The sequence below is a fragment of the Lynx rufus genome, unplaced genomic scaffold, assembly GCF_022079265.1.
Source record: "Lynx rufus isolate CCGP_SWC_20201006 ecotype Redwood Valley unplaced genomic scaffold, mLynRuf1.p SCAF_7, whole genome shotgun sequence".
Classification (NCBI taxonomy): domain Eukaryota; kingdom Metazoa; phylum Chordata; class Mammalia; order Carnivora; family Felidae; genus Lynx; species Lynx rufus.
In genome coordinates, this window is record NW_025814889.1 from 81,453,832 (window position 1) to 81,467,182 (window position 13,351).

At 35.0% G+C, this 13,351-nt stretch overlaps 1 protein-coding gene across 1 annotated transcript; it reads left to right on the plus strand.

Annotated features, from left to right (window-relative positions):
• Positions 1–10,681: 10,681 nt before the first annotated feature.
• On the plus strand, positions 10,682–11,632 carry LOC124502710 (olfactory receptor 10A7). Its single transcript, XM_047067435.1, has one exon. The coding sequence runs from the start codon at positions 10,682–10,684 to the stop codon at positions 11,630–11,632; it is 951 nt and encodes a 316-aa protein (XP_046923391.1).
• The last annotated feature ends 1,719 nt before the right edge of the window (positions 11,633–13,351 follow it).

A 13,351-nucleotide genomic window follows, 5' to 3' on the forward strand; every position in this document is an offset into this window, starting at 1 on the left:
ATGCAGTTTTCTTCCTGATTTTGTTTTCTAGATCTTGTGGTGTTTTCACAAAAATTAAAAGAAAACAATGGCTTTAAATTATATAATCTAATTTTTGTTTTTATCTTATTGATATTCTAATCCTATACACAGGGTATATGTAAGCAATATGGGAAGATATTCTATTGAAAAAGTTACACAAAACTTAAGCGTAGAGAGTAAAATACAAAAGTGCTATATTTAGGTTCTGAATTCCACACTTTTCTTCAAGCCACAACTAAGGGTTTAGAAGGGAGTATATTTCCAGCCATGTATTTATTTGCATGCATGAATTTACTCATTTAGATTTGAAAAAAATAATCAAATGATTAGGCAGGTAAAATCCATGGAAACCAAAACTAACAGAATCTTCTTTCCACAACCTCAGCGTAATTTTACAGGAAATTATGAATAGGGGAACATACCTAGAACCATAAGGTGAATTTTCTTTTCCCTGTTGGTCTTCCAGACTTTCTACAATTCCAAACTGGTGGTGGAATAGGCAGTATTTTTATTCTGACTAAAGACCGAAGGGATTGTATTCACTGCACAGTTTAATTAGATTTCTCTCAAGAGGGATTTCTTCAGAAACAACAATGAACATTCGATGTAAATTTCGTTTTCATTTTTTGAACACATTTTCCAGAGAGAATCTATTACTGTTAGTTACATCAGTTAAGTTTCAATGTGTAAAATGAAAAGTTTCTAATGGATTTCCATTATGCAATTGAACTAATTATTGGATTTATGAATGTTTGCCATGGTAATCTTCTTTAAGCTCCTCAAATGGACAGTGACTGTTCAGGTCTTTGTGATATTGTAGGCACAGTGCAGGGACAAAGAAGCTCCATTAACACCACAGATGGCTTTCACTTAATTATCTATGTGGAAATTAACAACATAAATAAATAGACCTTAACAGGGCAGTTCCTAATTTTGAATGCTTCTAATTAAAATTATTTGTCAGAAACGTGAACAATGTGTTTTCTGCACTTCCTCAAGAAGTGGAAAAACTCATTCATTCTGAGAATTTTTATTTTCAAACATAACACATTTTAAAATTTTGTTTCTAGTTTTATGGAGATATAATTGGAAAATAAAATTTTACATATTTAAAGTTTACACATGACAATTACATATAATATACATATAATTGTGAAATAATTTTCACAATTAGGATAATGAACACCTAAATCACCATGCATTGTTATCATTTTGAGTGTAATGACAAAGCTTAGGATATGTTGTCTTAGCAAAGTTCAAGTATACAATGAAGTATTATTAACTAATACCATCATGCTATATACATTATATCCCCAAACTTACTCATCTTATAACTGAAAGCTTTTACCCTTTGATCAACATCTATCCATTTCTCCCACTCCCCAACTCATTCTACTCTCTGTTTCGAGTTCAATTTTTTTTTAGACTCCACATAACTGAGATCATATGGTATATGTCCTTCTGTTTCTGACTTATTTGACTTAGCCTAATGCCCTCCGAGTCCATCCATGTTGTCACAATTGGCAGTATTTCTTTATTTTTTTATGGCTAAATAATATCCCTCTTTGAAATTGGTCTTAATGATTTTTGGAGCACAGGCAAGAAAGGCAAAAATAAACAAGTGGGACTACATCAAATAAAAACGTTTCTGCACAGCAAGGGAAAGACAGTTAAGAGCATGAAACAGACTGAAGTTATTTATGGGTAAATAGAAATAAAAAAGTGAAAGAAACCAGTGGCAGCATTCTGGAAAACAGTGTGGAGGTTCCTCAAAAAATTAAAAAGAGATTTACCCTATGACCCAGCAATAGCACTGCTAGGAATTTACTCAAGGGATACAGGAGTACTGATGCATAGGGGCACTTGTACCCCAATGTTTATAGCAGCACTCTCAACAATAGCCAAATTATGGAAAGAGCCTAAATGTCCATCAACTGATGAATGGATAAAGAAATTGTGGTTTATATACACAATGGAGTACTACGTGGCAATGAGAAAGAATGAAATATGGCCCTTTGTAGCAACGTGGATGGAACTGGAGAGTGTTATGCTAAGTGAAATGAGCCATACAGACAAAGACAGATACCATATGGTTTCACTCTTATGTGGATCCTGAGAAACTTAACAGAAACCCATGGGGGAGGGGAAGGAAAAAAAAACAAGAGGTTAGAGTGGAAGAGAGCCAAAGCATGAGAGACTCTAAAAAACTGAAAGCAAACTGAGGGTTGATGGGGGGTGGGAGGGAGGGAAGGGTGGGTGATGGGTATTGAGGAGGGCACCTTTTGGGATGAGCACTGGCTGTTGTATGGAAATCAATTTGACAATAAACTTCATATATTGAAAAGAAAAAAAAAAAAGAAACCAGTGGCAGCAACATGTGGGAGAAGTTTGCTCATGAAGGGGAAGAGATAGACAGGGTGATACCTAGAGAAAAACAAAAGACAGGATAAGATTATTTATTATTGTTATTCATTATGTTTTTAAGATGGAGAACCATATGCCATATCTGGTGTGAAGGAACCATCTGAAAAAAAGCTCTCTAGTCCTTATTTTGGAAATAAAATGATATAACATATATTTTAATATTTGAATTAAATTACTAACTTAGAAAACTATGAACATCTCAGGGTAGAAAATTACAAACAGCCATTTATCATAATAAGATCTGTGCTTCTAGGACTTACAATGTTTGATTTGAGACAAAGAGTAACTTAGCATTTGCAACAGTATTTGGATAGTCTTTTAATAAGATTAATTAATTAAGTGACAATACCGTGAATTTTATCAAAGCTAATCAGTTATTAGTAAAGTGATAGCAACTATTACTATATGGTTCCTCAGTGTCAGGACATGAGCTAGGTGATTTTTAATAATGTTTTACCCATTTAATCACCACAACCTAGAAACATAATGAAAAATAAAATAATTTGTTTTTCTGTCATTACATTATGATGAACATATTAAAGATGAAGTGTATCTGAACAAAATTCCATGGACAAAAATCTCAAAATCTCATTCATGTTTAGTATAAAGGGGATTCTCTCTCTTTCTCTCTGTCTGTGGGATTGTGGGTGATCATCTCCCATGCTCAGATTTTTGGTCTCAGGCCGCAGTGTTTGGCAGAAATCAGTGATTTTTCAGAACATTGGAAGGTGCCCACAACTGGCACTAGTGTTTTTTTTTTTTTTTGTCACTTCAAAGCACCTATGGACAGTCCTTTGCTTTTCCATACAAGAGTAAGCTTAGCAATGATTTGCTTCATTCTAGGTCAGGCTGTCTGCAGATATAGACCCTTTCCTCTGCTGCCTTATTGCCAGTTACATTACATACAGTATATTAAAAGAGTTTATTAATACTGTACTGTAGTCAACATCCATGCGAACATATACAATGACCCCCATGCAGAAAAAATGTTGAAAAGAAAGATGGTAAGAAGAAGGAGGTTATTTTAGTGGAAATTAAGAAGGAAATCATTGAGAAGTACGAACAAGGTATGCGAGTGACCGAAATTGCAAGATTTTGTAAGAAGTTTACATTTGCATCTTGTCCGCAGAGAAGAAGGAGAAAAAGGTGGAGGAATCCTTCACTTCAAACGAGATTAGGGAGAAGGGTAAGATGTGAGAAACAGGGCAAAATTTTGTAGAAAGGAACCACATGAATAAGGCTGTAGTGCGAGCGATGAATCTGTTTAACAACAATGCAATGTCAAATTTCTGTGAAATCCTCAAAAGGAGGCAAAAACAAGTGTCATTGTCTGGGTTCCTTGTTAAAGTTGCACAAAAAGAAAAAGATTCCATTAAGTCAATAGAAAGCAGAGATTCCACTAGTGATAGTGAAAGTTGTTCTACACAAACTCTCTTGTCTCCCTCACACCAGCCATAAAGCTTTTTTTCAAAGGTAAGCACAGATTAATTTATTTTTCTTTACACTTTGTATTTTCTTTATTATGTTGCATTATATTGCAGTATTGCAATCATTTTTATATGAATATTTTTGGGTTGTGGAATGAATCATCTGAGTTTCCATTATTTCTTGGGGGGAAATTCATTTTGATATACGAGTGCTTTGGATTATAAGCACTTTTCCAGAAAAACTTGTGCTCGCAAACCAAGGTTTTACTGTACTAACATCTCTTCTATTATTACACAAAAAACAGTTTGTGAAAGACTTGATTGTGTGTTTTTGTGTTTGTTCTGTTGTAAATTGTCTGGTAGAATTTTCTGGTGAAGTCATCTGGGTCTATTTTGGGGGGAAATTCTTTTGACTACTGATTCATCTTTTGCAAAATTGTATGTCTAATCCAGTTATCCATTTTTTCTTGAGTCAGTTTTAGAAAACTATCTTTTTTTCCTCAGTGTTATCTTTATTTGACACTCATTCTTTTTTAATCTGGAATACCTGAATAGAGATACCTTTTATTTATTATTTATTACTTTTTTATTATTTGCTTTATTTTCTGAGTGTATCTTGCCAGAACATTGCCAAATTTTATCTTTTCAAAGATCAATGCTGGGTCCACTATTATTCTCCTCTGTACATAACATTTTGTTTCACTAATCTCTGATGTTTTCTTTGTTTTATTTCCTTCCATTTTCTTTTTTTTATTTATTTCATTTTTTATTAAAAAATTTTTTTAATGTTTATTTTTACTTTTAGGAAGAGAAAGAGAGACAGAGCATGAGAGAAGGAGGAGCACAGAGAGAGGGAGACACAGAATCCGAAGCAGGCTCCAGGGTCTGAGCTGTCAGCACAGAGCCTGACACGGGACTCAAACTCATGAACCAGGAGATCATGACCTGAGCCGAAGTCAGATGCTTAATTGACTGATCCACTGAGACGCCCCAAATTTATTTCATTTTTTTAAATGTTTTATTTATTTTGAGAAAGAGAGAGAGAAAGGGAGAAAGCAAGCACTAGCAGGGGAGGGGTAGGGAGAAAGGGAGAAAGAGAATCCCAAGAAGGCTCCATGTTCAGTGTGGAGTCTGATGCAAGGTTTGATCTCACGACCATGAGATCACGACCTGAGCCAAAAACAAGAATCGGAGGCTTAACAGACTCTTTATGAGTCACCCAGGCACACTTTCCTTCCATTTTCATTGGGTTTAACTTACTATTATTTTGAAAATTCTAGGGATGAATTGTTGTCATTATTTCTTGTTGTAATTAAAAGCAAACATATGAATTGCACTTTAATTAGGAATTTTATGAATTCCAGATAATGTTTTTGGCAAGTCAACATGGCAGGAAGATCAATGGCTCCTCAAAGATGTCCATGCCCTAAGCCCCCAAAGCTGTGAATATGTTAACTTGTATGGAAAAAAGGCATTTTGTAGATGTAAAAATACTAGAGACTTTAATATGGGGAGATTATTCTGAGAAATCTGAGTTGGCTCAATCTAATCACGTGAATTCTTAGAAATGACTCTTAGAATGCAACTCTTGATCTTGGGGTCCTGAGTTCAAAGCCCACGTTGGGAGGATTTTATTTAAGTTAAAAAAATGAAACGTGTAAACTATATTCATTACATTTTTTTAAAAGATACATCCCTCAGTTTAAAGCACACAAATAGATTTTACACATCTTAAGTGTTTACACACTTTTCACATTTACACACCACATTTGGTGTGAGTTTAATTTGTGTTCATCACCTTCTAAGAACTTGGATTCCTCAGGATTAATTCACATATTGAAATTCCAAAACTGAAATCTATGGACCAAATCCTAGACGAATGTAAGGACATACTTTATCTTTATTCAAGAGCCACTAGATAGCCTATCCTGCTGACATATCTTCATTCTTTACTCTTTCAAAATGAATTTCATGGTTATAAATGATACAGATTCACAAGAAGTTGCAAAGATAGTACAGGGTGGTCACGTGCACATTTTAGTTAAACATAAAGCAGGACATCAAACACACTAAGTTGACATTTTACAAAATGTGAATACACGTGAATGGCTCTATACCATTTTATTGCATGTGTAGATTCATGTAACCACTATTAGCGATTATGGTTGAGTTTTGTAAAAAGTTTTTGAAGGGGTGTGAAATATCTATGGAAGAAAAAAACAATAAACGTGTGAAGATAAAAGGTGAATTTTGTTAAATTAGAATTATAATGCAATCTTTTTGAGATGGGCATCCGTGTCTAGTGTACCTTTCAAACCTGCTGTTTAGCACAGTGCCTGTCACTTCGTAGGTGAAGAAAAAAATCTATGGAAAAGAATCACTGATGTTTTTTCAGGCAAATGCAAATGTGTAACAACTGGAAAATTATCAGCTAAAATAGTTATGATGAATGACTCACAAGGTGGCAGTAATATATACTCAGGGGATGTGTTGTACAAGCTGACTTTAGGAACTGGCCAGGAGCTAGACTACTGTAAAGTGGCAATTGGACACTTACACACTGAGCTTACACAGTGTATTTAGTAGGTAGTTGTCTCTATCTAGTGAATTGAAATAGCTTTAGAAATTCCAAAAATAAAATATTCCAAGTATTAAAAAAGAAAAATTACTCATTTTTTTATGGCATTAACTTAGACATTATAAGATACTACTTCCATGGAATGTTGTATGAAATTTGGTACTGTCTACAGTGTTCTCCTATTAAAACAAACCAACAGCCAAACTATTTAGGGTATAAGACTGCAATAAAATACGTGCCAATTATCAGCTTAACTTGAGGTGTTTAATCATTTGAAATGATTATTACTAGAAAAATATATGTTTAAGATAACATTTACAAATGAATTAAAATTTGAAATTTAAAAATCATGTAAGTTTCAAGGACGTACTACAAATCTCTTTTGTCAGTATTGGACCAAAATCTGTTCCATAAAAAATACAAAAATCTTACAGGGAAAATGAAAATCTCTGTTCCTTATACAGTCTTGGCATATTAATAGTTGTAATCCTGAGGGATTTGACCAGTGTGCCCAATAGACCCACCACAAAATATCTATTATTGAAAAATACATATTGAATTGCAGTCATTATGCCTTAAAAAATATAGGCAGTTTCATGAAAATTCTACATTCTCCACTATGAGATTTAAACAGGTGTGTAATTAATAGTAGTTCCTTCTAATGTCCCTTGGGTCATTTCCCCAAAGCCAGTCACACTTTTAAATATTACTACTAAAATATATCCACCACTTAGTGTCATTGCAGAGCAGGTTAGTGTGTCCAAGGTATTTGCTTAGTTCTGAAAATTTGAAGCAATAAACAAAATTATGTATCTTTAAAATTGTCATGAAACTTCTAATTAAAGAAGAAATACAAGGTTTTATTTGGTAAGATATATCCAGATATTCTTTATGGCTTATTTCTTCCCTCAATTAAAAAAAAACTCATTATTATCTGCATATCTGTGTATAATAAAAACATTTTAAGACAAGTAAATATAGGACTTTATGGAAAAAGGAATAAGCTTATAATTTATTAAAATAAAACAAAAAATAATGGGGTCCTTGTTCTGTCTAGAAAGCTATAGAATGGTAAAGAAATGAGTATGAAGGAAAAAATGAGAGTTGTGTACTTAAGGAAGGCTGTGGATTACAACCATGCAAAGTCTTTTCAATTCAGAGACTGGGTTCATTCATTTTCCAATTAAGTAACTACACTTTGTGTTGTACTGTTCCAGTAAGAGACATGTAATGATGATTTCAACTTTGTCTGGTGTTCCAAATACTGATGATGTAATTGCAAAGATCCATAATCAATTTTTTTAATGGGAAAATATATATTTGGGAGAAACCTGGCTAGAATGAAAGGTAAAGTCTGTTTCTTCAGAAATGTTGGAGGCTGACCAGCTTAGTAAGAAGTGAAAGAGCTCTTTGGACTCCTGAGATATAGCCAGCTAAGTTAGCGGACTTAAGTAAATGTCATTAAGTTATCAAAATGCTATGCAGCAAGTAAAATTTTATATTCTCTAGAGCATGTAGTAATCATGGCAACTCGGTCACAGTTTGCGAATTTTAAAAAAGATAATATAAATCTGTGGTATTGCTTGTAATCACTGCTGACAAATCTTTCCCAAAGAGGATATATGCAATGTAGTCAGTAGGGTTTTTAGGATTATAGCAGGAGTGAGAGGAACACTTGGAGACACATTCTATGATATTATCAACCCCTAATTTTCCAAAATTTTGAATTTAAATGTGCCCAGGCATGGTGAAAAATTTACAACACTAATTTTTAAGCAATCAAGAAAATGGTGATTTTCTTGGATAGCCTTATTCTTATTTTACATTAGAGACCACGGATGGTACACTGTAGAGCTTGATCACTCAAAGTTCAGCCATTCAACCTAGCATTGCTTTCTGTGGCATCAATATCAGAGTTCTGAGGGGCGGTAGTGGCTCGGGCATTTTAGGCATAACTAAAAATCATAATATAATAAATATAAATGAATAAATTTCAATAAAATAGGGATACTTTCATCAACTCTCATATTCTTATTTTTCTCCAAATAATGGAGTAATTTTAGTGCCACGACAAGTATGGAATTGTTGCAAAATGCTGGTGAGCATGAAAATACATGTGAAGCTTTTTATCAGTTTTGCTAAATGTACCAACAACAATGTTGTTCTTTCACTGATGATGAGAATGGTATTGAAGTATGTTTTGCAATAATGGTGAGAGGCTAATGGGCACAATTACCGTTACATCTGTCCCTGTGATTCTGGGACTTCTAGGGGAATGGAGAGTGTGGGAGCACCAACATTCCTTTCCTTATGCTACTGAGGAAGTTGGCTTCAGAACTTAGAGTAAGCAAAATAGACAAGTGAGAGAGTATCACAAGTACATATATTTGGGATGGAATTAAAGCAGAATTCTCGAATGAGCCACTTATTTCAGAATGGATCCAGAAGCTGTGAGTTTTCAGCTCCTTTCTTTCAGAAGGGAAATCTGTTTTAAACATTTTTACTATAGAAGGAAGTAGTTAAGTATTTTTCTGAATTAAATTAGAAAGTGTACTGTAAAATAGTAGATCCAATATTCACCTAACCCCACTATTAAAAAAAAACATTGTTCATCTCAGTCTCAACGTAGCATTATGAGTAATTATTTTTCCAATATGTTTCTGACATTACTAATGTCTGCTATGCTATTGCTGAGTAAAGCTTGTACAGAAAATATTTGTCTAATTCTACTTTTGGTCACAATACTTAATTCTCAATAAGGTATAGCAACTGAGTTCATAATAAATGAGTGAATACTTTTATGGCTAGATTTTTAGTGGATGCACAATAGTGACTAACTCTCACTTCTGACCGTGCAGTTTTGGAAATGATTGACAGTCTATTCAGAGTTTAGCTAAACTACCTCATGATGCTGCTGACTTGACATCTTTTTGGGGTAGCCAGATTGCCTGCAGGGCCCTTGAACTGATATTAACCTCCCCCCGGCCGCCGCTTGAATGCAAACCTTAGGTAACAGCCCAGAATCACAAGTAAATATAAGCTCCTGATATGATTCCCCAACCGCCTTTGTGATAAATCATAGATTCCCCTGTCTCCTGGGGCTCTTTCCTTAGCCCTTAGATAAAAACCCCAAGAAAGCATACCTAAGTCATGCTCTTTTTGGTCTAAATTGACCAAAATGGCCTTAGCCAGGGAACCCCAAAGTACCCCACTCTCAGATTCTAATACAAGTATGTGCCCCAGCTCCTGCTTCACTCTCTCTGCCTGCACTGTGCCTTGACTTCCCCATGTGGCACCTTGAGTGAGCTGTGTGCCTCCTCCAGGACCAGTGAGTAATAAATTTCTCTATTTTGCTTTCCCTGTGGTCTTTTGTTGAACCCTAGTTCAACATCCTACCCATCTCTACTTAATGATAACTGAATTTGGAAGGAGGACTTCTCCTTGTGAACAAGTCACAATTGTTCAGAAGGATTTTTAAGCCCAACACAAATAATAGGACCATACTTATGTCAGTAGTAGAAATAGGGGCCCAGGGAAGTCAAATTATGGTTCAAGAGACAATATTAAAAATCACATAAGTTAGTAGCCCCAGGAAGATCACAGAAAAACACCAAAATCAAACATGTAAGTTATGCTTATTTTTTACTATGTTTATCAATTGTTTTTCATATATACATACATGTGTGTGCACATGTAAACGTATATGTAAATGTATATGTACATAGAAGATGATGGTGTGGAGTACACACTCCATTCTTATAAACATGCAATCTATATCCTAAAAGATTCCAAAAGTCAAACTCACCCATAATTTCTCTTTTTGTTCCCTGGATTTATTTCATATTTTTAAAAATTAGTAGATGATTCTATTTTAAATATCATCTGCCTAAACTACTTCTACTTAATCCTGACAACGGCATACCTCTGATGAAGAACATGAGCTGCAGGCTGTCACTACTGACAAAAAAAAACAAAAAAAAAACACACAAAAAAACAAAAAAAAACTGCACCTACGTGATAAGCAATTAGTAAGAGTCATGCAAAATATTTCTTTGATCTTGCTTATATTTTATTGTAAACATTATTTCTGCATCAGAGGAATAGAACGATGAGATGCCTGAGCACAGTGATGCTTTTATGGATTTTATTGATATATTTGAGATTATACCTGTATTTAAACAATATCCTTTCGTGCACATATTTGATTCTTACAGAGAAACTAGTCTGAGACATGATTTGTGAAAATCACACCAGAGTCACTGAATTTCTTCTTCTCGGTTTTACAAATAACCCTGAGATGCAAGTTTCCCTCTTTATTTTGTTCCTGGTCATCTATACAGTCACTTTGTTGGGCAACTTCCTTATCGTCACAGTTACCAGTGTGGATCCTGCTCTTCAGACACCCATGTACTTCTTTCTCCGAAACCTATCACTTCTCGAAGTCTGTTTTACCTTGGTCATGGTGCCGAAGATGCTGGTCGATCTAGTGTCTCCAAGGAAAATCATCTCTTTTGTAGGCTGTGGTGCCCAGATGTACTTTTTCTTCTTCTTTGGCAGCTCTGAATGTTTTCTTCTGTCTATGATGGCTTATGATCGCTTTGTGGCCATCTGTAACCCTCTCCGTTATTCAGTCATAATGAATAGGTCCCTGTGCTTGTGGATGGCTGTCGGCTCTTGGATGTCTGGTGTTCCTGTCTCTATGCTACAAACAGTTTGGTTGATGGCCCTTCCTTTCTGTGGACCAAATACCATAGACCACTTTTTTTGTGATGGTCCTCCAGTGTTGAAACTAGTCACTCAGGATACAAGCATGTATGAAATGCAAGCACTTGCCTCCACACTACTGTTTATTATGTTTCCTTTTTCCCTCATTTTGGTCTCCTACATCCGCATTATCACAACTGTCCTCAGGATGCCATCTGCTACTGGTCGCCAGAAGGCATTCTCCACCTGTTCATCACACCTCATTGTGGTATCCCTTTTCTATGGAACCGCCAGCTTGACCTACCTACGGCCCAAATCCAGCCAGTCCCCTGAAAGCAAGAAGCTAGTGTCATTGTCATACACTGTCATCACTCCTATGTTAAATCCGATCATCTACAGCCTAAGGAACAATGAAGTGAAGGGGGCTGTCAAGAGGACAGTCACTCAAAAAGTCTTGCAGAAGTTAGATGTGTTTTGAATTCTATTGTCTAGAGTGGTTCTAAGCAAAGCAAGGGCAGCAGGACCCACTGACAAAAGCTTAAAAAGAATATAAGATTTGCTTTGATTTTGTCAGTATCACTTACTGTGATGGGTGGATCTCAGTGTATCAGTCTGAGTCTCAGCAAGAGATGGATGGTACTTTCAAATTGGAATCATTGAGAGAATATTAATGAGGGGGCTCTTAACAAATTGGGGAGATGGAGTTAGATAACTGTCACACAGCTGATAGGATGGAAATTCCATATCTCTTGCCCTGAAGGGACAAAGAGGAGTATTAACTGGAACGAGGATAATCCTACTACAATAAATAAAAGTCACTCAACAGGAATTCTGGTTTTTAGTAGAGGAAGGCAGCCATCCCAGTCTTATTCCATCCTGACTCTCAAATTTGCCGATTCCTGTTCTTCATCCAACCAAATCTGAGGGGCACCTGTGTGGCTCAGTTGGTTGAGGTCCAACTCTTGATCTGCTCAGGTCATAATCTTGCAGTTTATGAGTTGAAGCCCTACATCTAGCTCTGCACAGCTAGTGCATAGCCTGGTTGGGATTCTCTCTCTCTCTCTCTCTCTCTCTCTCTCTCTCTCTCTCTCCCCCTCCACCACTCTTGCTCTCTTGTTCTCTCAAAAGAAATAAATAAACTTAAAAAAAATCTGAGACAGAGGGCAAGAATGTCTATTGGTGCAGTATATAAAGGCCAGCCTTGTGGGGCACAAATCAGAATAGAAAATCATGAAGTGTAAATGAAAATATTCACCACAAACCTCTATACATTCTGCAGCTAATGTGATGCAAATATAATCATGTACTGTGTTTTACTAACTTTTTAAAATATGTATTAAAAGGTAGAGACTTCTAGTTGCCAAGAATTCATGTTTCAAATTGTTTATATGCGTAGCTGTTTTAAATGAAGTTATTTAATAAGATTATTTTAGTATTAACATTTGATGATGTGGGTCTGGACTTTTTTGATCGTTGGCTAAATCATCTATTCATTTTTACTAATTAACTTTTACTTATTAGAATTTAAACAAAAAATACTTGCTGGACACTATAGTAAAACCAAAAGAGTAGTGATAATAATAGACAACATGATCTATCAAGTCACTGTCTTTAATAAATGTCCATGCAACAACCCAACAGGTAGATCTTATTATACATTTAATTTTCTAAAAGATATATTGGAATCAGAAAATTTAAGACTCTTGACAAGGCAAAGAGTTGTTGAGAGGTAGCCACAAGAATTTAAATTCAGACCCTTCTGTGTCTGAAATTCAATATGGTAATGTGTTAAAAATCTCTAGTCACATTTTCATCCAGATAGAGCATGATTATAGATGGGATTTTTTTTTTAATTAACACCTTAAATGCCTTCAAACAACTAAGAAGACAAAATGTGACTGGGTCAAATGTAGTTTTGGAAACTGTAATATTTCCCAGAGCATAAAGATACATTGGCTTTGAATATGCAACTTATATCTAATAATATCTGTTACTCCAAGTCTTCATTAGCAATTAGCCTTTTTTTCAAAATTGTATAGACTTGTTTTTAAGCGGTAACCAACCTCCATCATTCTTGGTCAATTTCCAGAAAAAATTTAAATCATCACAAATATGCAACTTGAGATAATTATTTTAATTTAAATGAAATTCCCTGAGATTTGTAGCCATTGACTATATTGGGAGTTTAGGGTAAGAA